Source organism: Rhopilema esculentum, chromosome 18 (assembly GCF_057945365.1).
Source record: "Rhopilema esculentum isolate cy_ngs chromosome 18, ASM5794536v1, whole genome shotgun sequence".
NCBI classification, from domain to species: domain Eukaryota; kingdom Metazoa; phylum Cnidaria; class Scyphozoa; order Rhizostomeae; family Rhizostomatidae; genus Rhopilema; species Rhopilema esculentum.
The window spans coordinates 3,720,671-3,747,967 of NC_142832.1; the positions used below are offsets into that span (position 1 = coordinate 3,720,671).

Sequence of the window (27,297 nt, forward strand, 5' to 3'; positions counted from 1 at the left end):
TAGGAAACTTTAACTAGTTTAGGTTTTTCTGACGATGAACAATTATTTTTACTCTGTTGGTGATAATCCGAATTAAACTTCCCGAAGAACATTCAGCCTCGCCCCGCAAGGAAGCACTACAAACAATTAATAAAGCAATCTAAACATTACCAAACTGTTGAGCAACAAGCAACATGGATCTGGAATTAGATCATTTCACATTATTTTTACTTGCGTTATTAAATGTACTGATGATTGGTAGATAAACATGATGAATGTTCAATCCACTGGTGTTGTTTTCATTGAACTGGAAAAAAGATATTTGATATGTGACGAGTGGTCGATTCTACTGAAGATAATGTAATATGTGGCATCAAATTGGCATCATACTTAAAAGCTTGTAAGCAGCTTTTTAGTGTTAATCGTTAAGACTTATGCTAATGGTTAATACGAAGGAACTCAAAATTTTGATATGGATGTTCCACAAGGTTCTTGTCTGGGCCCATTCCTTTTTGTACAGGGTAAAAACGACTTAGCTTTTGCTCTGAATTTGTGTAAATTTACTATTCATGCTAATGAAATCACTGCTAGACTTCAAATTGACGAAAGTCTTTCATGGAGAGATCATATGAAAAGCATACAATCAAAAGTGTCTTGAAGCATAGGAGCTTCTCGAGGCTTTCCAAATATAAAGTGGCTTAGTTGAGCCATGTTTCGGTTAAGCCTTTGATAACAAGAGTAGCAAGATTCGCTACTAGTCAACCGAATGACTTCCAAGGCAGAGCCTTGCTAATTGAATTTGGTTAGCTCTTAAAACAGATTTTACTTATGCTTATGGAAGCCAACAAAACAACCTTCGATTCAAATCAATCAACTGAAATCTCGTTCAACTTTGATGGGAATCTTTTCGTTTGATCTAAAAGTTTCTTCAAATCCGGTACGCATTTGCAAGAGTGAGTCAGCCCTTGTTTTAAGCCCGTCAAACCCAATTTCTTAATTGCGAAGAACTAAGAAATACAAAAAAGACATTTGTGTGTAGCAACTATTCTGTATAGGTTTGTAAAATCAAATATAAATGAAAAAACTTTTGGGGATTGATCAAACGACAAAGAGTCTTCAGTCTGCTTTTAATAGTGTAGAAACCTGTTTTTATCATGAGTTCATTCTCATTTCAGTTTGTCTTGAGTGTGTCATCAATCCACTGCCTGAACTCAGACATACGGCCAAACACTGTGAAGACATCGGCTGTATCACAGCGACCTGAGCCCCAGCTTACGTCACCTTGCAAGATGTACTTATTGGCGGATACGTCCATGCAAACAAATGGACCACCACTGTCACCATGACAGCCGCTTTTCTTGGAACCCTCTTCACCTGCGCAAACCATTTGGTTGGACATCTTCAAATCATATTTTACTTGGTCGATCTTAGTTTGGCATACTGCTGAATCAACAACTGGGAGCATTGTTTGTTGCAGTAAATGGTAGCTGTCCCCAGGATGCTTGATTTTCCCCCAGCCTAGAAGCAAACAAACGATTTTCATTGTTAATTTGCATGAGTCCGTTAGTCATAAGCAGAACTTCCGCAGTTTACCTGAGATTTGAAAGACTAATGAGTAAATATTGTTACCAAATTAAGTAAAGAAGAGTTGTGTCGCACCATTAAGTCCTGCCTCAAGAAGCAAAGAAGAGAACTGTTCCTATCTTGAAAGACAAGGATTGTGTGATTTCAATAGAAGAAATGGCGCTAGTCACAATAAGCTAAGACTATAACTATACCATGTTTGTCCTATACCAGGGACCGGAGAAACGGGGGGAGGGGGGGCTCAGGGGGATATTACCCCCCTCTTATAATTTCCAAAATGTTCTTAAAACATACAAAAAGTCGCCCTGCTCTAAATTTTTAGCATGTTTAGCTCCCAAAATGTTTTTGCCCCCTCAATCCGTAATATGCTCCGCGGTCTTTGTCCTATACTGCAACTCTATTGCAACAGAAAACTTCCACATGGCTTCTTTTGTGTTGTAGGTCGTCATAAACTAAAAGTCAAAACAGTTTTGGTTGGTAGAAAGCGCTTATAAAATGAGCTGCTAGAAATGGTGCTTTTCATTTTCCACAAATCTTGGTCGATGAAATGTGGAGAAGATTCCCCGAAACAACAAGCCAAGTAAAAACAAGTATTTACTATAGACATAAAAGTTGGCTGTGTCAAAAAAGCCAATATATTTTCAACAGCTTACCAGTAATGTAGCAACGGGTTGCAACGGGAACATTCTGTCCTTGTGGTGGAAGGCAAACTGTGTTGACATTATCATTAAGTATAACAGGATTTGCAAGCTTCAATAAGCCGACATCGTTGTTGAGCCGATGGTAAACACAGCCATCTGCAGATTGCCTTTTAAATGAACAAATCGTTAGCTACATTACTGTTTCATAGAACATGTTCTCAACAACACACCCTATTAAACTATGCCAAAGCGATTTAATGGAATCGGTTTCTTGGGAAGACAAAACATTTTGAAACTTGCACTCGCAATGTAAAAGAAAGGTTACTAGAATGTATCTAGTATGTGCTTGTACTGAAGAAAACATCACCTTAGCTCTAAAATATTTAACAATAATTGTTCTTTTGTCATTTAATCAATGCTCGAGAGCTTTTCAACCAGTTGCTAACAACCTTAGTCGAGTCCATGCCAAGAATCCAAAAAGTTCCTAAGCAGTATATGTTTCAGATTAAAGCTAAATGTTTTGTTTTCAGAGTTCTAGCAGCTATTAATTTAAAACAACATACCCAACATGATATCTTGGATGTGAAATCACTTTCTCAACATCAACCTGCTGTTCTGTTCCTTCATTTAGTTGTGTATTATGATCACCGGCTTTGATCTTGATATCTGCTGGCTTTGAGCCTTCAAGGCAATGAGCAGCAGTGACAACCCAATTTGGTGCAATGAGAGATCCACCACAGAATAAGGTCCCGTATTTTGTGTAAAGTCCAACCTGCCATGGCCAAGCACCTTTGGTTGCATTTTGACCAGCAATAACTCTGGATTGAGCAACTTTCGTGGTGCCACAGTTCTTTGCATTCACTGTTGCCGATGGCGGTGGTGGTGGAGGGTCTGCAAATCACAAATTTATATATCTGAATTTATAATATTTTGGAAACCATCTTCTGCTGCATAATAAGAAACGAAAAATTTTTCATCCGATTCTAGAAGAAGCTACATTTGCATGGCCGGTCACAGTGGAATGAATACTATTCTGGTGTCTGGTTCTTCACTTTTTAAAGTGATCATATTTTATAGTGTAAACAGTTAACAACTGCCAGGTGCACCATTTCGCAGCCAATTTCATAAACGGTTGAATGGTATGAGATAAAACATCACCGGCCGGAAAAAATTTTTAGCGAAAGTAGGTACTTTTCGAAAAGGTAAAGTATATTTTCTCTTAAATGATTGGTAATATCGAGTTTTTAAATTATGTCGAAACTTGAACTTTTAACTTGAATTTTCTTTTTTAATAGTGATATTTGTTCTTCTCCTTGGGAAGTCATTGATTTTGCTTTGTATCTTCCCAAAAGTCTTGTGGATTTGACTAAAGTTTTGATTACTCTCAAAAGAAATTTGCAATGATTTGGTTACATTTTAGATAATTACGGACTACACTCATTTTTTTATAAGAAACTGGCTATAAGAAACGAGTACTGGACAATCGGAAAAAATTAAGAAACTTCAGTATTCGAAGGAAAAAAATTAAAAAACAATTAAATCGTGATAAAACTGAGAACAACGAAATTTTGTAAAATCCAAGAAGAAGATTGCCCTGTTGGCCTAGAACTTAAGACACAAGGGATAAAAATATACTTCCCACATCTAAATACAGCATCGGAACGGAAGCGAATCTCTTGGCGTGATAAAAAAGGTCACGAACATTTCATAATATCATTCATGACATCATAATTAAGAAACTGTTAAGAAACAATGAGTATTGAAACTTCCAGAACATTAAGAAACTGGAGAACTCAACATCGACCTTTGTTTCGTATAAAAAAATGCGTGTACCTTTGTTTTCTCATCTATTTGGGGCACAGACCCATTGTCACACAACAAGTGCGGGATGAAAACTAGAAACAGGACGTTCCCAGGAACTTTCTAGGCTTTTTGATCTTTGGAAAAATCTTCACTGCCTTGACAGATTGAAGAAAACAGGCACCAAAAAATGAAAAAAAAGGTATGTGTCTCACCTGTAGCAAGATATGATGCTGAGAATCCTTTTTTTCTAATTGAAGCGTCACTGAAAAATTTTACGTTAAGGGTGTTATTCTTTGAAATAAATTTGGGAGGTATTGAATTTCCGCAGTACTTCTTGATAGTCTTTTCATCATATATCTCAACATAGTCAAAAATACAGTTGTTATATTGATCCGCCTTTTCCAAAAAGAACGTTGCAAATTCCAGTTTAATCACTTTTCCCATGGGTACTGTTATCTTGGTGAGGCAATTCTGGTTATCTGGATACTTTAAGGGGTAGTCTGGGGATGTCAATGTTCCAGATGTTCCATTCAGGGTGCTATTGCAGCCTAGGAATTGATCATGAAAGATGACGTCAATGCTTGGTTTGTTCATCAATGGAATATTGTTCATCAAGAACTAATGTTAGAATAAAACACCTTGCACAAGAAGTAACCCTTTTGAATAAATCAGTTCAAAGTTCTAATTTGTCACCTTACTAAAAAAGCTTAAAAATAGCTAGAAAAATACAACAGCTCTAAATAGTAAATACTTAATGCTCAAGTTATCAATATAAGAATAAAACTATATAATGTACCATTTAAACTTACCAAGGCATATTGGCAGAACCACCAAAGCCAAAATAGTGAAAAGTGCTCGCATCTTGATGCCAAATACAGCTATCAACTGAACAAAACCACTTGTAGATGTCTGAACAACCAGAGATACTCCAGTCAATAGTAGATGTCTGAACAGCCAGTTTATAGAAAAAGCTTGAGTTTGTATTTTTTCAGCCTATTTTGACTTTTAGCATCTGATTCTACCCGTTGTTTGGTGAGCTGTAAATGCAAAGATTCTTATGAAAGAGTTTTTGCTTTATCAAATAGCTTGTTGATAAATATATTTCAGTAGAATTTGTACACCTGCTATATGAGACATTAATTTGATAGAGATTGAAGGCTCTTCTTAAATTATTTGGATCATATTGCTTGGATTAAGTCTGTAAATCCGGTTGGAATATGTTTTTGCATAATTCTTTGGAAATCAATGATGTGATGTATCGTTGTAACCTGTTTACAGACCTAGATGAAAAATGTGTAAAGTTATGGAAGTGCTCGTCAAAAATAATATTATGCAGAGATGCCCATGACCTTGAATTTAACGGCAGTTCGGCAAAATTAGACATCAGTCAAGAACAGAACGGCACGAAAATGATAATCAATGAAGGCCATCCAGAATAAACTTACCCTTTACTCAGTTATATATCAGGCAGAGCTCAGCAAGAAACTGATATTATCATCGACTTTTCCTAGTCTTCACAACCACAACTGAGCCACAAATCTAAAAAAGCTACTTATCTTACGAGTTCACTATAAGTTACCAAACATGGGCAAAAGAGGTCATATCGTCCACGAGTTCTTTTTTGTTCGAATTCTTCGTTACACAATGTCTCTAAATAAACTGACGCTTTCCTCGAATTAGTCCAGGATACGTCATTGCTGAAAATTCACGGAAAACGTTTTTGATCCATCGTGAATTGTTTTCATTTTACCCATAGTTATTGTTATGTAAGAAAGGTAGTATAAAGTTGTACACAGAAAGAGCTCGTTTTTATCCTTAAAAGTCATTGGTAATTTTTTCTATACACGTTCATGTTTGATTATCCTATTTCGATTCAAAACTGGGTATATATATTTCCTAGCTTAGAATTTTCGATCATCATTTTGACGATTTGTATTCGGAAGCCTGTCAGACAAAAGCTTAAGCATTGGAAAGGCAAACCTGAAGAATTCCCATACACTAGATGGAAGACTGCTATTAAATAAGAAAAATTAAACAATGAAGAAAGGTTATAGGGATTACTGCTAACTGGCCTGTCATAAAGTGCTCGGTGCCGTATAGGAAGTTCTGTACACGCTTTTGGTGAATAGAAAAGGACGGTTCTAACCTGCTACCCCGAGTTTAACGCTTAACGCGATCACCAGGCGACAGTTGCCTTTAAAAAAGGTTTATATAAATTAAACTTCTTTACGACAGATAAAGTTACTTTTACATGTATGAGCAGTGCAAACAATTTTTATCGTAAATTGTTTTCAATCAATCATTTTTACCTTTCTTCTGATTTCTTCGTGGCTCTTTGTTTATTTGTTCCAAATTTTATTTCGAAGAAATCCTTTGATATTTCTTAGAAGAAAAACGTTAAGGAATCTTGAGTACTCAAGTTTGCCCATCGGTTAATAAAGGAATTTCAGTACTGAACCCCAGCCGAATTGCTTAAAAAATTGGCGTTTTTCTATGGATAGTTTAGAATTATACCTCAAATATTTTCTTCTCTAGTGCAGAAATACCTCGTTCTGATTTTGGCGCCCTAAAAATATTGGCGAAATAAAGATGGCCGCTCGCCTAGACAGTACGTCAGGGGAACCAGCTAAGGTCGTCGCAACTAAAAACATGGATGATCAGGCTAGTTTGATGAAAGGCTCTCCAAGTATTGTTGCAGATGTTTTGAGCAAGAAAGGCCTTAGTTCTGCGACTGCTTTAAGCCAGGCAATGAAAGAACTCTCTGATAAAACTGACTCGTTGAAGGTAAATAAAACTTAGGCCGCTTTTCATCTTTTCCTTGCAATAAACAATCCCACATCACAGTATTAATTTTAGCAATCAATGCATTGATAAGAAAAATGAAACGTTTTAAGCTTTTAATCAATTAAAATTTAATGCAAAACATGCAATGTAGTTGGTAATCTTCACACGAAGGAGAGTGGCTGGGAACCTTTAGTTTTCCCTTTGCTTTTTTAGCCACTCTCTTTTTACGCCGATCTATTCGGCGTTCCAGTGATTTAAAGGAGGGTAATAGAAACATTTATAAGCTTCATTATAGTCAAGATATGTCAACAACGCTTCTTAAATGGAATTGAACTTATATCCCACAAATCATTGAACTTCTAAATTATTTGTGCTCTGCACACAGCTGTTACGCCGCGGAAGTCAGGACAGCATAGGCCCGTTCCCTGACCGCATCGGAGAAAATCGAAGATATCTCAAAATTTGAAAAAGCAATAGAGAAGCTGTTTTTTGTTTTGAACTCAGCATTAAATTCTGTACTAGAAAGTTGTAATAGAATTCTAATTGCCTTTCAGGGTTTTTACAAAAAAATTTGGTTTCCCTGAATGGGCTTCCCGCGAATTTCTTCAACAGAATTTGTCTACGGTACCACTGCCAAAGCCAACCAAACAAGGCTAATTGGAAATATTTTTGTATTGAACTCTCTGAAGAGGTAGAAAATAAATGAAAATAGCATTTAATTATTTTTTTTTTAATTTTTTTACCTTCAAATTGATATTTTCATCGCTCCTGACGGAGAAGCCGAAGAGATATGCACTGCGAGGCGGCCTCGCAGCTTTGAGAATCACTAGGAAAACATTAAGTTTTAGGCCGACCGGGTCGTCGAAAATCAGCTCGCGCTTCCACAGACAGGCTTATTTTGCTAGAAAAACATACCAAAATGACTCTTCATTTGTAGGAGAATAAAATTTTTGGGGTGCCCTCTCAGACAGAAAAACCGTTGACATTCAAATTTCACGCGAGCGCACAGAAAGCTGATTTGTAACTGGTTTCCACCAAATGCTGACCAGGGCACCCCACCAGGTTTTTAGCCTCGTTTTTAATCTTATTCATGCAAAAGAAATGAAGTATTCATCGTCTATCGTTTGGAAGCGCCCGAGAAAACATTGAGGAGCACTTTGGCCTAAAATCGCGATCGCGTCGGAAATTTACGAAAGTGGTGATTCTTTAAAAATCTTCCCCTAAAACCTGATAAAATTCAGCAAACAACAAATAAACGAAATGAAATAAACAGAGGATGGTCTTTGTTTTAAAATTATTTGCAATTTTCTGCAATAGATCTACGATTTTATACTTAATTTTGAAAATCATTCAATTTTCGAAAGTTGCGTGTTGCGGTCTGTTAAATGGCAAAATATTGGCTGTCCTCATTTCCCCGAGAACAATAGGCGTAACAGCCGTGTGCAATGATGATAGGGTTCTTCTTAGGATGCTGAATGTCCTATATGTAAGCAAACCGATGGGCTTTATTGTGTTAGATGCTCTCACTATTATCAAATCAGTAAGACTACATTATTCTAACTTGGATTACATTATATTAAAGGGTCATTCCATGTCAAATCACCAAGAAAAAAATGGAAATGTCACCCACCATCTCAGATTTTGCTAATTTTCATATATCATGTGCCAACTGATAAGAATAGTTCATTCTCAAAATTTCAGATCATTATCTTTAGTACTTTTTGAGATATCCAGATTTGAATTTTCAAGAATTTTGAGGTAAAATTACCAGAATCCGCCATCTTGGATCTTCATACAGAGGACAACTAAAAACCCAATTCTAATATCTGAAAAGAAAATGACCATAACATATCAAAATGAACTTATTTATGTAAATTTAGCTATGAGGAATTCAAAAATGACATCAAAATGAATATCTGACAGATCTGAAAGATTCTATTTATAGAAATCACTGCAGGGGTTGAAAAATTGAAAGATTCCGAAAAGACAATTGTGTCAAATTTCATTTTGGAATTTCATGATGTTTGACAGGTAGCACCAGAATGAATTTTTGCAGTTAAATTTGAGGTACATTGAGGTACCAAAATATTGAATTCTGACTTGGTGTCTCTTCTTGTTCAAGAGCTACAAGCAGCTAAAGTAAACTGAAAATATTGTCAAATTTCTTGTGCGAAAGTTCCTTTTTTAATGTAATGTGTATGTTTGTAGACATATAACTAGCAATATTTGAAGTTTAATCAACTCATTCTGTGTACACAATAAGCAAAGCATTCATTTAAATTAAAGATTTGTTATCTATCACTTTTTTACAGTGGATAATGTACAGTGGACCACACCCACTATGGGTGGGGCAAAATTGAACACCATGGGAAGGCTGTATTACTTAAGAAATTTTCAGACTTCACTCGAAAAGGTTGCAAATAAACACTTTTTCCTTGAAGCTACAAGAAATCAAAAGCACAAAATCTTTTTGATAGTGCTCAAGGTAAATAGTTTGTAGAAACAGGTATAAAATTACAATCTAATTTCATTTTATCTTGAATACATGAATATACCAAATTGTAAGTTTTTCAAAAGTGTCCAAGTTCTTATTGGCTCACTTTTGTAAGAAAAAAATAATGCCTTACAGGCTCGTCATAATTTCCTTGGTTTTCGTGAGATCTTTGTCTGCAATTTAATATTGTCACCCAGTTGCTGTGAAGGGTGTTTCTATCTAACTAGAAATGGTAGAATATGTCAATTCGAAATAAACAAAATGTTAGCAGATATGTTAGCCCAGTTTTCTATTGCTTATCAGTTTTGTTGTGTTGCAGAAAGTTGGCTATCTCCACCTATAAATCTTTTCATAAAATGGCGGCAATATTCGTTGTCGACGGGAACTTAACTACAATATTGCTTAATAGATGTTATCAGTAATTGTATCTTATTGATGTTTAAATTGAGTTAAAATTTTAAAACATAATTACTAAACTATTCAGTGTTGTAAATGAAATATGGCTCAGTGTTGAAAAGCTACGAGGAATAAAATTGCTTGATTTACGGACCTTGAAAAATTACATTAGTGAAACATAATCTTAGTATCCGCTTATGATGGTAAAGTGATAATTATCAGCATGATGGAATATGTAAGCATCAGTTTGTAGCCAGTTAGTGCTTCCTTATTTCCATTCAAAACAGAAATAAAGTTTCCGAACTCTGTTTTGTCAAGTTTTAGTAACGAGAGGCAGAAAGATTTCTATCGCGTTTAAAAAAATGTCTGTAAGTAAGTTTCTGGAAAAGTGTTCAATTGGCAGTCATCTGCAAGAAGAGTTTCACTCTCGGTTCTACACAAGATCAGTTGGGATGAAAACAAGCAAATCGTTGACTAAAGAGCAAGCGGAGTTAATTTTTTTAAAAACAGGTCTGGAAATAGGACCCGAATTTACAATTTGTCACCATCACGAACAAACAATTTTAGCGCAGTACAGCGCTTTTCAGAAGAAGTGCTGCGACCCCTTCCAAAAGCATAAGAATCCTGTTAAAGGCTCTTTGAGGGAAGTGTCAATAGTATCTTCGAAAAGCTATCATAAAATCAATATTTACTTCGTACCTGGACAAAAGTTATGCCCAACTTGTCGGAGAGAGATGTCTGAAAGATTGAAAACCTCAGAAGGGAATGATGATGATAATGATCCAGATGTATGCTTTCCGGAAGGAGCTTGGAAACAACAAAAAGAAGACCTTGACATAACTCTTGAGGATATTGACGTTAGTTCGATAAAGCTGCATTCTGTTCCGAAGCATTCAAGAGCTTCTTACGGCAAACGCAAACTCGACGAAGTAAAAACCAAACTGGCCGAAAAGCAATCAAAAATCTTAAACGTTGTTGCAGAAACTATCAACGTCATGCCCGATCAACTGATGGACAGTGAAGAAGCTGAAAGCGATTATTGTGAGACTGAAAGAAAGGCAAAGGATTTTGACGAAATAATCAGTTTAATGAAGGACAAAATACGAATATTGCCGCCATTTTATGAAAAGATTTATAGGTGGAGATAGCCAACTTTCTGCAACACAACAAAACTGATAAGCAATAGAAAACTGGGCTAACATATCTGCTAACATTTTGTTTATTTCGAATTGACATATTCTACCATTTCTAGTTAGATAGAAACACCCTTCACAGCAACTGGGTGACAATATTAAATTGCAGACAAAGATCTCACGAAAACCAAGGAAATTATGACGAGCCTGTAAGGCATTATTTTTTCTTACAAAAGTGAGCCAATAAGAACTTGGACACTTTTGAAAAACTTACAATTTGGTATATTCATGTATTCAAGATAAAATGAAATTAGATTGTAATTTTATACCTGTTTCTACAAACTATTTACCTTGAGCACTATCAAAAAGATTTTGTGCTTTTGATTTCTTGTAGCTTCAAGGAAAAAGTGTTTATTTGCAACCTTTTCGAGTGAAGTCTGAAAATTTCTTAGGTAATACAGCCTTCCCATGGTGTTCAATTTTGCCGCACCCATAGTGGGTGTGGTCCACTGTACATTATCCACTGTAAAAAAGTGATAGATAACAAATCTTTAATTTAAATGAATGCTTTGCTTATTGTGTACACAGAATGAGTTGATTAAACTTCAAATATTGCTAGTTATATGTCTACAAACATACACATTACATTAAAAAAGGAACTTTCGCACAAGAAATTTGACAATATTTTCAGTTTACTTTAGCTGCTTGTAGCTCTTGAACAAGAAGAGACACCAAGTCAGAATTCAATATTTTGGTACCTCAATGTACCTCAAATTTAACTGCAAAAATTCATTCTGGTGCTACCTGTCAAACATCATGAAATTCCAAAATGAAATTTGACACAATTGTCTTTTCGGAATCTTTCAATTTTTCAACCCCTGCAGTGATTTCTATAAATAGAATCTTTCAGATCTGTCAGATATTCATTTGATGTCATTTTTGAATTCCTCATAGCTAAATTTACATAAATAAGTTCATTTTGATTTGTTATGGTCATTTTCTTTTCAGATATTAGAATTGGGTTTTTAGTTGTCCTCTGTATGAAGATCCAAGATGGCGGATTCTGGTAATTTTACCTGAAAATTCTTGAAAATTCAAATCTGGATATCTCAAAAAGTACTAAAGATAATGGTCTGAAATTTTGAGAATGAACTATTCTTATCAGTTGGCACATGATATATGAAAATTGGCAAAATCTGAGATGGTGGGTGACATGGCCTCGGTGAATTGACATGGAATGACCCTAAAACACAAACAAAGGAACGCTGTAAAGCGTCACAACAAAATTACAGTGACCCGCATTTTTCCCAGAAAGGGAGTCACAAGCTTAAAAGTGTGATAAATAGACATATAACATAGACAGGCAACAGAATAGATGAAAGTATCTAACCCAGGGTGCATTCCATGTCAACTGTACGCCAAAGGTCCACTGGGGCATTTGTTTAGGTACACCAAAAATATAAAAGCAGTTGAGTTAGTAAAACTGTAAACATTGTTGTGCCAGACAAAGAAAACTGATTATTAGAGAAAAATATGGTGTATGTGTCTTTATTTTACGTTAACTATGTACATGGCTTTATGTTTAGCATGCCAACTAACGAAAATTCTAAGTACGCCAAAAATTTTTTGTTTGTTTGCACGTCAAACGCCAAAAAAAAACTTGGTTGTATGCCGAAAATCTTTGGGTCTAAGTACATGGAATGCACCCTGGTATCTAACAAATAATAATAATAATAATAATAAAAACAACAGCCTAAAATCACAATTCCTAAAACACTACAGCTCCCCCAACACCTTCTATAACTTCTATTCTATCACTTCTTTGCCTATCTATCGCGCGCCTAGAGCGCACCCAAAAAAAGCCTTGGAGAGCGATTTATAGAGCCCCTCAAAACGTAAAAACAATATTAACACGGAGCAAAATAAATTTTTGGAATTTGTTGAATCAACTTGATCAAGCATAAACAAACTTCCCAACAGACCGCAATATTATGATTTGCGTAAGATTACCCCTTGAGAAAAAGTCAGCAAATTCAACGTTGGGTTTTCGATATCATTTTTAATCTAATAACCTTCTAATAACCATCAAGGACACAGGCCATCAAGCATATTCTCCGGCAGATTTATTCGATTTTCGAGCAAGCGTTAATCTTCTATTGGAGTATATATTATTTTCTGTTTTTTTAATAACTTGAAATCGCCTGTGCAAATCAGCGATCGCGTTTCTGTCCAAATTATTGCATTGCTTCTCATTTTTCATTTGCTTTTGCGAGTAGTAGATGCTCTAGCGTTTCTTATAGAATGGATAACATGAAAAAAGGAAACAAAGTTAAATGTTCGATTTAAAGCCATGCGTTTTGATAAAGCAATATGTGAAGCTGAACATGACAGTAGTGATACTGACAGTGATAAAAGCTCATCAATGATGGCAACTTACATATTTAGAAAAATCTGAACAATTTTGCACCTTTGTTCTATTATATTTCTATATTTATATTAACATAGTGTTTGTTGCATGTTTTGTTATTTCATATTATGGTGCTTTCTGGTATCACCGTTGAATTTCATATTTAACATTCTTCCGAAGCTTTCGATATGAAGCTCTCGATCTCCTAAAGCTCTCGAAGGATGCTCTCAAGGAAATTTACTTAGAGGTGCGAAGTAGAGCGCCTAGAGTTTCTAAGGGGCACTTTTTATGGAGCACCTTCATTTTACTTAGAGCAAGGCCTGATATAACAGATGAAAAATAAAATCTACTTGCTGTTTTATGCATTGATTCATTATTTGTTTTCCATTTAAATTGGAATCGGATACTTTCTTTTGAGCATTTGACAATTTGGGCACTTTTTGGATACAGCAGCTTAACACTGTTTTTTCTGGTCTTAGAGTCAGATGTATGGTGTCATCTACAAACAGTACACAGAGTTTTATCATGAGTTTAACTTAGGAGATGAACTCAATAAGCAGTTGGTCAGGTTAATAAAAGGAATCAACAAACTTGGTGATGATATTCAGGTATATAGAAAAATTTTACTATTTGATCACTTTCACATCTTTGTACTAATTCCAAAGTTTACTGGGTGGTGGTTTTTTTAGTCGATGGGAACACAAACTGATATTTTTAATACAAATGTGTATGATCTATATCAAGTCACATATCCTTCAATAAAATTTGGCAACAAAAAATTAACCTAGCAAAACTGTATTTCTACATGAATCCAATTAAAGTTACCAGTCTGTCGCAAAGTGCTTGATGATCTATACATGCTCTTGGTGTATATAATAGGGTGGTTCTAAGTTGCTATTCCAAGTATCATGCTTTATAGGATGATTAGGAATTAATGTTATTATATCTAAGTATCCTAGCAAATCATTATACATAGAACATTGAGCAAGCTTTCCATTTGCATAGGCTTTAGTGTTTGAAATCTGGTTTGATCTTTTTTTGTTTATATGACAATATATTTGCTGATGCAGAAGCAAAATATTTGATAATCTGAAGAAAACTCATTTTACAATTCATGATCATAGTTTTGCAATTCAACTTGTTAGAAGAACTCCAGTTTTGAACTGATTTATAAAAATGATTAAAAGTTATTTAAATCTTTAATGCTATGAGAAGTGATATTGTTGTAAATTTTCCTGTATGTTATTTATTTTTCTAGAATGAAACTTTGGTTACAATGGCTACTGCTGGATCTGAATTGCATCAATTGACTAGTGACTATGAGAAAAACCATGAAATTATCAAGGCCTTGAAAAAGCTGCTTAAGGTTGCAGAAGAAAACTTCAATACATTTCAACTTTGTATATTACAATTAAGCCTTTCCTACAACAAAATTTCAAGCTACACATTGTGTAATTTTGTCTTATTTTCATACAGTTTTAAGCATGTTAGTACGCTGATGAGGGTCATTTGTCAATTAAAGTGGGCAGGGGGCAAAGGAACTTACTAAATATAGAGCAATAAATCTGTAAATTTCTATTCAATACTGTTGTGATGAAGAGAATGACATTGTTCTATCATTGGCGTAAGAAAGAAAATGGCAGAACTGAAACATATGGATAAATAAAGATCGTGATGGTTGGTGCATGTGGCGCTGAACCTGCCTCGCGGCAGACAACCAAGAAGACTGAAGAAGACAACTCCAGCTAAATCCAGCAGGCAACCGCCAGATTTGGACTGTGACCTCGCCATTATTCAAATAAAACCAAATTCACTCAAAATTATTCAAATAGGGGGGGGGGGCTCTCTCCCCGATTAGTTTACCTATTGAGAGAGCTCCTCCTTTAAGTTATTCCCTGCATACAATTTTTCCCACTTTTGAATTTTTATATTGTATCATTGTATTTATCTGTTTTGCACACTGTCTTATTTCCTTCTAGTCTTGTTGGTTATTATTAAATTGTCTGTAGTGGAATTATTAATATATGAACTGTACTGAACTGAACTGAACTGTTGTGGTTAGCCACTGTTAGTAATTATTGTGTGTAAAGCCCATCAAGATTCCTGCTAAGGCTATACTAGCAACAAATGTGATCAGAATGCTTAAATTTGTGAACCTTTTCCATTACCATAGATGCATTTATTCAAGTATTGAAATGTTTTAACCATCTATCTCCCAGTCTTTGACCTTTTAATTATGCAAGAACCTCAAAATCTCACAAATAAAATATCAGCTAAGTTGTATTTATTTGGTTTAAATCATCAAAAAAATTATCTCTCTAATGTGAATCTTTTTTCTTTTAGATGCATGACTGTATTCATACATGTGCAAATGGCATCCATTACAAGGATTACCTTCCAGCTGCCAAATCTGTTCGGGATATGGTTAGAAGTCCTTTCTTTCTTATTCATATGATAAATGTTATGATAAAACATCTTGATTCCAATGCAAATGGAGCATCATTGAATACCAAGTGCTTTCTTTAAGCTATTTTGCTTTGACTGCTCTATGATATCTTTTGTACATTATTAGTACACTTAAATTCAGAAAATTTGTGAAGTTGTTATGAACTAGTATTAGAGCTTTCCCTCTATGTCCTAAAATTTACATTTTAAATATATTTTCATGTTTTTGTTACATGTAACAGGAAAGTCAAATCTGTGCAAATAATGAATATGAAAGTGTGTATTCCCTCCTTAGGAGAGCTTGTTTCTGTTTTATTACTTAATCAAGTTTCCTGAAGTTTCCAATTAATTATCTAGTAGCCGATTTTTAAGTTCTTATATGAACGTTTGTATCTTAATTTTATCTTGTGAAGTAATATGTCTTACTTCACTGTGATGTAATAATTTTTCAAAAATTAAGGTGCAACTTGTTAACATGTCTCAAGGCTTGGTTATGATGATTATGGAGATATTGTATTACCCTATAAGTTATGAATTTTCACAATGCTCTTTTTTGAGCTATATCCCATGAGAAAATTCTTGTGTTATCTTAATTCAGAGAAATCATCTCAATGAACTGTCTGCGGAAACATGTGAAATCAGAGTTTTCAAGGCCATCACTGTAAGTTGAAATTCAAATTGTTCTTTTCTTGAAAATGAGAACTTTCTTAGTCTATTTACAATCCAAAATCATTGCACAATTTACTATATTCAGGAAAAGTAGGGGGGGTCTAGAAAAAGTAAGGGGGGGCTAAATCCGAATAAAAAGTAGTTTGATTGTCGATTCATTGGTAATTTTTTTGCATTTTGGCAAAAAGTGGGGGCTATAGGTTTGAGACTGGTTTTGTGAATCTTATACATACATCAAACTACATACATATGTACTAAAAACAGTATAAAATATAAAATTGAAAGCAAGACTTCATTTTCGATTTCAATTACCAGACTGAAAGGAAACATGTGGTATGTTTAATTGTCATTCAGATAAAGAATACATATAGTTTCAGTGCTTCCTCTTTACTCATTGAACATTTATTTCCAGGAAATACGCACAAACATCTGTTTTATTAGTTTTTGTTAACAAATGTTGATAACTTTGCCGAATTCGCACCAATTGATGCTAAACACCAAGTCTGATTGCAAACTTCAGTTGCAATGTTTTCTATAGATACACAGATGTTTTTAGTCCAATGAAAACGCTGCTAATATGAATTAGTTAGAGTCCCTAGGTATTCAATCATAATCTGCTTGATCAGTTTAGATTGTAAGCAGACCCTGTTTGTTAATGGAGCCCCTCCTTGTGTAGCAAGCCCTGTGTATACCGTCTCAAGTAATACCGTCTCTGGTGAATACCATCTCCGCTGAGAAATTTCCTAAACAAAGAGTCCTCTTTCAAAAAATCAGCTGATCCGGGTATTTTTCAATATCCCCACGTTCCCTGAAAATTGAGATAATTTTATTACGTACGTGGTTTGAGTCTCCTTTTAGTGGACAGGAATCTTGCCTAGGATTTGCAGTAATGGCAACTAAGAAGTCGATTGGTCCTTCCCTTTCTACCTTCAAGATCTCTCCGACCAGCCTCAGCATGTGGTTTTTCTGAAAGGAAAAGGTTAATACGTGCTGATCTATAGCCCTTCCTTTTTCTTCTAGGAAGAGTATAGGGGAAAGAAAGCTGTTTTGGTATCAGTTCTTGAATCAAACTGGTCGCAGTTGATTGATTGGAGCTCTGTTGACTCGGTGTCGTGGGATAACATTGAGAGTCACCTTAGGACATCCCTTAGAGTGCGCTCCCCAGGTATTCTCTTAATGTTACATCATTAGAGTTTTATTGAAAATATTAATTAGATTCAGATTTTGTTGGTCGTAGCAGTCGCTCACATTTTCTCTTAGGTAGTAGTCATATTACAGACATGAAATCTCAATCAAATGAAGCTGAGTAAGAATGGTTATGTGTTATCATTATTTAGTTTTGGACAATGTGTTTTGGACAGTTTTGGACAGTTATCAATAGATAACTACAACTTTGTTGGGAATTCAGCAAGATTTTCGTTTATACTAAGAAGGGTCCTTGAACGTTCGAACAATGACTGCTTAGTTACCTAATTACGAGAGAAGCTGGTATATTTGATTGGCATCGTTGTTATGCAAATCTATTGCTTTTCTCACAGTCATTACATTGGTTTGTTGTGAGCATAGATATCAGGGTCCTGGTTGAGCAAGCCTTAATGTATTTTTGACATAAATGTCTTTGAATAAAGAAAGGAAAGATATGACAAGCTATGCCTTTTAGCATTTTTTACGTGATTTCGTTGATGTTGATCTTGTTGCCAAAATGAGAAACCGATCTTTATGTCACATTGCCGTTGGGTTTTTTAAGTTGCTTTTCTGTATAAACTTATTAACTGGATCTGCAACCAACCGGATTTGCTCCGGACCCGATCTGCAGCTAACCAGATCAGCAACCGACCGGATATAAAACTGACCGGATCAGCAACCGACCGGATATAGAACCGACTGGATATAAAACCGACCGGATCAGCAACCGACCAGATATGGAACCGACCCGTTCTGCAGCTGACTGGATCTGCAGCTGACTGGATATGCGGTCGACCGGCCAACCATAATCTATTTATCCGGTTCTATTCTTTTGGGTTCCAACATTTACCTCTGGTGTTATTGACAGTTTTTTTTCTCAAACTGGTTTTGTTTGTTAAAGACCGATAAAAGATTTGTCAATATAGTTATAAATAGGTCTATGAAATAAACAGTCCTGTGTTGTTCTGATGAAATTTTAAAATAACAAATAGCTGAGTTATTAAAGTAATTAAAAAATAATTGAAATAACAGGCCTTTCGTTGTTTGTTTTTGATAGATCCCAAAACTCATGGTGTTGTCTCGCTGACGTCACTGTTCCAAGCAATGGAGTATATTGGTATATTTGAAGCCCGGCTGAAGAGTTTCGGTATGTTTATTAGGATTAGTTGCATATCTGCCAGCGTTTGTATTTTCGATTAAATATTTCCTTACCTTAATTTAGACGATGGTCGATAAAGTAAAGCAGCTTTGTTTAGACTCGACAAGAGAAAGAGGTAGAGTTATGAGGAAGGCTGATAGGGCAAAATTACATCCAGAAAAAGGTTAAAGCGTTTTCTGACCCCTTTCTCTTATAAACTTGATAAGAAATTCTTCTTTATCTATAGTACGCTGTGTTCTGCGATCGAAAATATAATTATTGCTGATATGTTAGAGGCAGCTAATCATTGTCAACAGCTTTTTTATTTGATAAAAAGTAACAGGAGAATTTGCATACCTTTTCTCTGTGGACAAATCCTTAGCTTTTTTGAATTTTGGGTAATAAGATGCCAAGATAAACGAACGACAAAGAGTGTCAAACGAAAAATATTTTAGGTTTATAATCTTGTAATTCCATGTAATTTTTGTATCACATCAGAGTTTTCTTTCTCTGTTAGTGACAACACCTTTTTTATTGTTTGGGTAAAATATGCAAGATCTTATCGTAAATGTATTGTTTTATCCTTCTTAGCCATATTGAAATCTTTATTCAAATATGTTCTGTTCTATAAAGATAATACGAAAAGATTTGCATCATGCAAGCAAATAGTTTATAAAATTTTCTCATTCTTGTTTTCCATAAAATATCAGTACCCTTTCCACTTCATGTCCAATCTATCTTCTTTTTAGCGAAGAAAATGCTAAACTACTTGCTGAAGCCGTTTGTGAAATTTCCAAAGTTTGTCTCTTTATCATATTTTATTTTTTGCTCCAGATTGTTTATCTAATATCTTTGATAGCATTTCAATTATTTTTAATCTTGTCTTAGTCTTAGTTGCATACTCCAGAGAGCTTTGTCACATTCTTCTCGACGCATCTCCTCCGTTTTTCCCTATCATATGCATATTTCTCTGCAGTTAGCAATGGCAGACCAGTGCCATTGGTCACTCCATCTTTTGGGAGGTCCTCTTCTTGGTCTTCTCTTTGTGAACTCAGTCCGGTACGCTATTTTGACATGGCTTAAGTCTGCCATACGGTTAAGGTGACCAAACCACACTTTTCAATAGAGTGCCGAAGTGATGACGTCATAAATATCTATTTTTAGAATTTCTGAATTTTGATCCCAGAACCTAAAAGAGCATCATGAAATACCTCTAAATATGCAAAATCAGTTAAAGGCACTACGAATTGGCTGAGATATGGCCATATGAGCACAGAATCTTGCCCCATCAAACCTCTGTTATTTGGTCTTGGTTCATAACTTTATGAACCAGGCCAGAATAACAGTAATCCGTTAGCAAACTTCAAATCTTCTGTTGGCCATATCTTGCCCAATTTGGAACGTATCTAGCTAATTTTGCACATTGAGAGGTATTTTATGCCGTTCTTTCAGATAATGGAGCCAAATTTAAGAAATTCTATAAATAGATTTTTTATGACGTCACACTTCGGTACTCTATGGTGACCAAATCTTTCTTTTTATTTGCTTTTATATGCCTTATCACCTTAACTTCAACTGAGTATGGTTCAGTTCTATAATGCGAACTACACTACCAAAGAGAGATTGCATCTCGACAAAAGATTTATCGTTTTTGTAGCAGGCAGTTTTGTAATGCATATTTTAGTGGTACAGTTATCGATAAGGTCTTTGATCAGTCTTTGTTTTAGGTAAGGTCTTTGATCAGTCTTTGTTTTAGATTAGGTCTTTGATCAGATTAGGCTAATGTGACTGTTTGTTTATCTTTTAAGCACTAAATGCAATGAATGCTAGTTATCCGATTGGTTAGTTTGCTGTAAACACATTGTTAGAATGTCAGCATTTCCAATCATTACTGCGAGCCTTCTTAAGTTTTGTGATGGAGCAGTTCGATGCTGATCATAAGTTTAAAAGAATCATGAAGTTAAAGCATTCATGCATCAGAACGCTCCCTGTAGTACCAGAAAACACCAACTAATCATAAATGTTTCAGAATTTTATCCTTCTCTGTTTATCTTTTAGCCTTAAATGTATAGCAATGTAGCAATAGCGCTAAAGACAAATATCTTGTGCACATTTTATCTTATATTTAATTTGTATCTTTAGATCTTAAATGGCAATATCTAAGGGCTAACCTCAGCAACATTTTGATATCAGTGCCACTTTATTACTATTTGTAACGGCCAATGGGTAGCCATACCTATCATGTTCCAGATAGCATCGTCATTATAAATTTGTTTTTGTTAAATTGTATAACTGTATATAAAAAGATAAAGTTTTGCATTACCAAGTCTCCTTTTAATAAACCAATGTTTTCATTAAAAATTACAATCAGTTATTAAAGTACTTCATTTTCTTTTTTTTTAATAAAAATCTTTTTTGAAATTTTTCAGTTTGAAGCCAATGGTGGAAAACGATAAAGTACGTAGATATATATTGCATCTTTGCTGATCCTTCTAAACATCAATTAATTTATTTTGAAATAATTGCCATTACTTTGAAAGTTTTCTTTTCATTCCATTTGAAAAATTTCAAGATACCAATTGAGCAACATAGTAGAAAATATAGTATTTTGCAACTTTATGAAACTCATAACCAGCCATATGATAACTTATGCACTGTTGAAGTTTGTGAGGTTGCAGAGTAAAAGCCCTTGCGTTTGATTTCCGTAAGAGTCAACAGAATGTCATGAATATAAGCTTGGTGAAAAATTGTCTATTTGTATATTTGTATTTTCAAAAACCAACTATGTTTTGTAGACCAAACTTTATTGTTTTGTTGGATTGAAGTTGAACACGGGTAAAAAGTTAATGTAAATCAAGTTTAGGTAAAGACGTTACACTTCGTTTTGAAGCACATTGTTTTCCATTGCGTTTTATTCTAAGTACTGTTTCATGAATGGTATTGAAAGTTGTCACAAAGAAAAAACATATTCAATAGTACACTAAAAAGATCTTTAAACGTATTTTAATAAAGCTGGTTCGGATACTGTGTCTTGCATTCTTCCGAAATGAACCAATAAAGGTAAGGTTTTATGAAAGAATCGTCATATTGGGGATTTGTAACTGATATCATTAGCTATCTTAATCAGTACCACATTTGATTTCTTAATCTACAGTAGAAACCCACATAAAAGAACCTGTTTTTATAAGAACATTGAGGCTGAAATTTAACCTTTCAATCCCCATAATTGAGAACCCCCAGAAGGCTGAAATTTTGAATCTTATATATATATATATATATATATATATATTTGAATATATATATATACATGTATTCAAAAGCTCAAGACTGTAATGTTTTTTAAAAATTTAAATAGATGATCAGTAAAAAACAACTTGATTAACGTTTCGCAATATGCTTCTTCAGAATAACCTTCACTTACATTTGGAGCGTAAAACAAGGATATATATATATATATATATATATAAGAAAAAAGGGTTTTTAGAGTAATCAGGTTATGGTATGTTGCATTCTAAGTGGACAATCTAACAACACAAATTCATTAGATTGGTTGAAATTTGACATAAAAAAAGCTGGTTTAAGTGTGTCCATTAGAATTCTTACGGTGGAAAACATTTTTAATGTATGCAAGGCCTGTGTTTATAAGAGTCTTGTTAAGAACCTTTTAGGCTGGAATTTAGAATAGCAGCCTGTTAATTAAGAACCTATTCAGGCTGCCAGAAAAAACCTAGGCTCTTTTATGCGGGTTTCTACTGTATAAAATTATTTTCATAGTTGAAAATTGTGAAAGAAGATATAAAGATAAAGGGAAAACGGATCGACCCAGGTGTGTTATTGGAATTCATCTTCCTAAAATTTTTCTTGAATTTTACTAGTTTTAAACCCTTTTTTACTTTATAAAGCATCGAGGGAATCTTACTCTTTCATATGTTCTGACTCCACTGTAAGATACAGTTGAGTAGCGAATTTTTAATCTTTTGTTTTTTCTTTAGAGAAACATTTTGTTTCCGAAAGAAATCCTGTTTTGTTGTTGTATATTGTGGATGAGTTTCATCTCATACCTTCAACTTTCATGTCCATTGTTTTATTTGCTTAATTCTCTCTGAAGACGTTCCAAAATGTATATACAAAAGAAATAACTGTTTCTTCATACCGCAAATATATTAAAACTGCCTCAGATTAAGGCAGTAGCTGATAGGTGTTATTATGTCATCATGCTAACGTCATCATTTGCAGTGTCTTTGTTACGAAAACTCGGTACAGTTGTCCAGTTTGTCGTCAAGAACGTGTTTCCAGAAGTTTCAGAGAATGGAAAGAGTTCAGAAACCACGACAGATAATGGAGTACAAGAGGCAGCGAAAAATGATTATAGCAAAAAACTAAGTATGTTTGTTTCTGACTTTAGTTTTGTAAAATGTTTTGCTCTTGGCATTGATAGGGACTGTAATAAGACTAGATATTGCATTGTGAAGATTAGCTAGAGAATACTAGTTGGTTCTGTAAAAAAATTACTTTAGATGCAAAGTTAATAGAAACTTTAATGCGAGGACTACGGCAAAAAACGTCACGAGTTTTATTTCAGACATGCAAAATCAAATGTGGTTAAAATCGATATTTAATGAAAGATGATGGATAAGATATGTTTTAGCAGAAATTTTTTTATGAGTTTGATTAAGAGCATGGTATTTGACTTTCCATGGTAGAGGTCGTTTTGAAACGAATTATTCTCATCTTCAACTATATGAAAAATTATAGGGGTGACGTGAATAGCTCAGAAATTAATTATTCGTGAACCCTTTTTTGGCGGTACAAGCTTTGAAAATGGGATTGAAAAAATCAAGCATTTTGCAGAAATTATTCGTTAGTGATGCATAATTGATGCATAATCGAATAGCCATCGAATATTTTCTTGATTAAGAAAGGCCATTGGAATTATACTATGTAAACAATTAACCATTTATTAGTCGTAATAATGTTTAGAAAGCTGTAATAATTATCATAAATTATAATAATGATTATCCGTTTGAGATTGTAAATCGAGGTCCCTAGTAGTGATGCGACGTGATTGACATCTCAATATACAAGCTTGAGAGACTGACGCAAAAACGGTTATAAACTTGTCGCATTATGTCAAGATGGTTTAGGGTTAAATAAGCGCTTGAGCACGTAAAGGTTTTGGAAAAGGTCTTGACATGCTTTTTAGGCCATGGAGCGTAGGTTAAATACTTAAAATAGTTGTGGGTTTCTGCATGTGCAATTCATCTTGAGGTTAAGCGGCCTCAGATATAAACGAACAAGAGTTGATATTTCACTAATTGTTTACTTATATTACTCATATGTTGTTTTATTTTTATTTCAGAGTCCTACATTTGGCCTGAACTCAGTGAATTGATCATTAAAGATTGCTTATCAAACGCTGTTCCTTCAAACAACACACAGGTAAAGACCTCTACACTTAAAAGTGACTCCTCAGGCCTCTTGTTTTGTTTAATTAAGATATTTCAATTAATCAAGCAACTTTGCTTTAATAAATGTATTTTGTTTCAGATTAAAGAATACGAGATAGTCATCAAAGTGACAAACGTTTTTGAGCAAGAGCTCATTTCATTGGGTGAGAGATTTATACCTTCAAATGACATATTATAGCAATTGCCGTTTTCTTAAGTTGTAAACAAGCGCGATTTATTGCATTGTCAACTAATATAATGTTTTTTCCCTTGTACAGAAGTGTTTAAGAATGTTAGGCATATGCTGTAAGTGAATTATCATATTTGTTGGTACCTGCAATCCTTGCCAAAATTGTTGGAGCACTTGCGCAAAGCTAAAGCTTTTTTTCGAAAATCAATCAACATTATACGGGGGGAAGGGGTCGAAATTTTAGAAGCGGCAGTGATATTTTGGTAAAGTAATTCTAGACTTGCTTTGTTTAATTATATGCCTCATTGGGAAGGCGTTCCAACTATTTTTAGCAAGGACATTCCTTGCTAAACCTCGACATTCCTATGCCTAGTATAACAGAGAGGTGGCGGCACATATTGCAGGGACTCATATCAAAGACCCTGTTACGGTAGACTACGTCCCTAAACACTGGGCCATCCTCCCATCTGGATGTTAAATTATCTTAGATTTCTGACTAACTTTTTTACCAATTTGTTTCAATGTTTGCAAAGTTTGAGCCTAGATATTGTCACAGAATGTTTTTTGCAACAACAGTTTGAAAATAGAAACGGTGTTTTGAATATTCTGTAACGATTGTTATCTTTGAATTTTTAAAAATATCATGATCCAAGGAAATTAGTTGTGGTCTGGCAGCTGAGTCCAGCAGATTGACCAGAAGTTTTTTACATGGCTTCGCCAATATTGTCCAAGATTCTGTAATTTATGAGGATGCGTGCATTTGCATAATTAGTAGCTGTGACAGAAAGGAAAACCATTCTTTTGATATATAGGTTTTTTCTAAATGTTCCGTTATATTCTTAAAACTCTTGGAATTTTTGTGTGCTAACTGGGGTACAGAATATAATAACTCCTGCGAAACTAATATTCAAATTTTACACTGTGAACTCTTGTACAGTGAGAAGTCTCTGAATTTTAAAGGAGTTTTTTTCACTAAAATAATTTTTATTTTATGTTGTTTACCTTGCCACTAAATGGTTTTTTTCTAAAGGTTTCCTTGATGAAGGCGATACGGACCTGAGCACCTATGTGAAAGGAATCAACATCCATTTTGCAAACAAAAAGGCAAGTCACATTTTATTCTACTGTTTTATCCTTGTTCTTTTATAAAATAAGCGTTTGCCAACACGCAATTTGAAAATTGCACTGCTAAGCGGAAACAGATCGGTAACCAGAAAATTTGTATACAGATGTGGATCGAAAGTCAAGTGAGAGGAGGATGGCTCTCGTATGATTGGTTCCTTTTCTGACCAATCAGTGGCCGCTAATCTCTCCCCTAGTTGAAGAGTTCCAAAGAGAAAACGAACTCTACATAAGTCTTTTTTGTCGTGTTTTTTATTCACTTTCAAACAATGAGTAATTCAGAAAATCTCGGTTTATGCAAAAATAATCTACCTCTGTGTGCTGTTTTTAATTAAAAATTTACTGCAACCAAGTGACGCAAATATATTGCATATTTAAAGTCAAATGATTTTTTGAAACATGTGTTATTTCCCCTCTTTTTCTGTATTTGTTCTCACCCTTTATTTAAATAATCTCTTTCATAAAAAGAAGTAAAAATCGTATCAATCGGCTTAGTTTATTAATTGCCAGCCAATTTGGATATACCAGCTAGATTAATCTGGGTCACAAATTTTAACGAATTTTTATTGATTCTTTTCGATTTTCTTCATGATATGACCCCCAAAAGAACATGAAATTCAGTTACACGGGGAAGTATTTTGCACCATCGTAAAATCTTATTGTGGAAAAGATTGTTTCAGCTTACCCCAACAGGTGGACCTCTAAATTTCTTGTTACCGCAAATTTGAGTGACACGAAAGACATTGGTGGGTGTGGGACGAAATGTACTTCAATATGCTATGTTTCCACTATTTCATGCCGTCTTCAAAAATAAACTGGTTTGATTTTTAGTTATTTATACAGGGTAATACATTCAATAGTGAAAAAATGATAACTGATTTACAATGTGCCCTGCCTAAAAACCTAAGCTAATTAACATGCAATTCAATAACAAAGATAAACGAAAATTAATATGAACAATATTCTGGTAAGAAAAACAATGTTTGATACTGTACAAGAACTCTCACACCCTTTGATTTTTCAAAGATTTTGATCTCTGCTCACCTATTTCAGTATGATACTTAACTCCATCAGAACACCCCTTTATGTTTTTGCCAGTTCCAGCATAATATTTGTAGTTGTATAATACAAAAGTTGTGTGTTACTGGACGAGAATTTATACATGAATAATGAACTTTCAATTATCGTAGGCTCCCTCTGTTCCACGGACACCCCCTGCCATCATGAACACTTTTTTCCTTAAAAGCTCTACAGTCTTTGCTTAGAGAGAGTAAACCTTGATTGAATCGAAGATTTTAATCTCAGATTGAATAAAACTTTACATTTTTATGTTGATATGTTTGACTTTCATGATATGATGGCCTAACGATTCGATTGGAATAATTACCATCCTTGGGCTTCTAAATCATAAATCATTACTAATTTTAGATCCAGGATTTGCTAGAAAAGGCACGTAGTTTGATGACGTTAGAGATTCATAGCATGGTTAAAGTTGAGGAAGATGAGGACAGAGCTCGCTTGGTCACGCATGTTGAAGAAAAGGAAAGAAAATTTACAAAAGAGACCAATCTTTTGGTGAGTCTAACAAAAATTACCAGTCAGAAATTATCAGCTGAAAATGTAGCAATTGTAATGAGTGATTCACAAGCAAAGTCTGATCCGGTTTCTCTTATAAATGCCATGGAATTGTTAAAACGCAGGAGAATTTAAAACTCACTTTAAGTAATAACACATTGCATTTAAGATTGTGATAAATCTGGAAATCTTTCAAAGGACGTTGCAAGGCATGACTTTAATCCTTTATGGAAAGAAATTGAACAAAGGCCCAAAATTCTTGTAAACCGAGAAATTTTTTACAAGACATCTAGCCTAAAGCAATT

The 27,297-nt window shown here is 34.5% G+C and overlaps 3 protein-coding genes across 4 annotated transcripts in view; 2 read left to right on the forward strand and 1 right to left on the reverse strand.

Moving 5' to 3' along the window:
• Positions 1-995: 995 nt before the first annotated feature.
• LOC135696582 (chymotrypsin-like elastase family member 1) lies at positions 996-5,600 on the reverse strand. Its single transcript, XM_065216021.2, has 6 exons — positions 5,453-5,600; positions 4,817-5,044; positions 4,220-4,555; positions 2,768-3,095; positions 2,217-2,371; positions 996-1,497 (listed from the first exon to the last, which is right to left on the reverse strand). The coding sequence occupies exons 2-6, from the start codon at positions 4,866-4,868 to the stop codon at positions 1,151-1,153; spliced, it is 1,218 nt and encodes a 405-aa protein (XP_065072093.1). The 5' UTR covers positions 4,869-5,044; positions 5,453-5,600; the 3' UTR covers positions 996-1,150.
• A 964-nt stretch (positions 5,601-6,564) lies between these two features.
• LOC135696581 (centromere/kinetochore protein zw10 homolog) overlaps positions 6,565-27,297 on the forward strand; it is a 29,928-nt gene continuing 9,195 nt past the window's right edge. For both annotated transcript variants that reach the window (XR_016144852.1, XM_065216020.2), the window contains exons 1-15: positions 6,565-6,791; positions 13,701-13,829; positions 14,480-14,587; positions 15,565-15,645; positions 16,265-16,327; positions 17,356-17,500; positions 18,578-18,667; positions 19,408-19,456; positions 21,088-21,115; positions 22,433-22,484; positions 22,895-23,041; positions 24,018-24,097; positions 24,206-24,269; positions 25,326-25,399; positions 26,846-26,992. Coding sequence is in view for 1 of the 2 variants with exons in the window: in XM_065216020.2 (XP_065072092.2) it covers positions 6,597-6,791; positions 13,701-13,829; positions 14,480-14,587; positions 15,565-15,645; positions 16,265-16,327; positions 17,356-17,500; positions 18,578-18,667; positions 19,408-19,456; positions 21,088-21,115; positions 22,433-22,484; positions 22,895-23,041; positions 24,018-24,097; positions 24,206-24,269; positions 25,326-25,399; positions 26,846-26,992 (1,452 nt within the window). In the remaining variant the exon portion in view is untranslated. The remainder of the gene's footprint in view (positions 6,792-13,700; positions 13,830-14,479; positions 14,588-15,564; positions 15,646-16,264; positions 16,328-17,355; positions 17,501-18,577; positions 18,668-19,407; positions 19,457-21,087; positions 21,116-22,432; positions 22,485-22,894; positions 23,042-24,017; positions 24,098-24,205; positions 24,270-25,325; positions 25,400-26,845; positions 26,993-27,297) is intronic.
• Positions 6,799-13,685, forward strand: LOC135685023 (uncharacterized). Its single transcript, XM_089113687.1, has one exon. It carries the CDS (start codon positions 10,044-10,046, stop codon positions 10,827-10,829), a length of 786 nt encoding a protein of 261 aa, XP_088969813.1. The 5' UTR covers positions 6,799-10,043; the 3' UTR covers positions 10,830-13,685.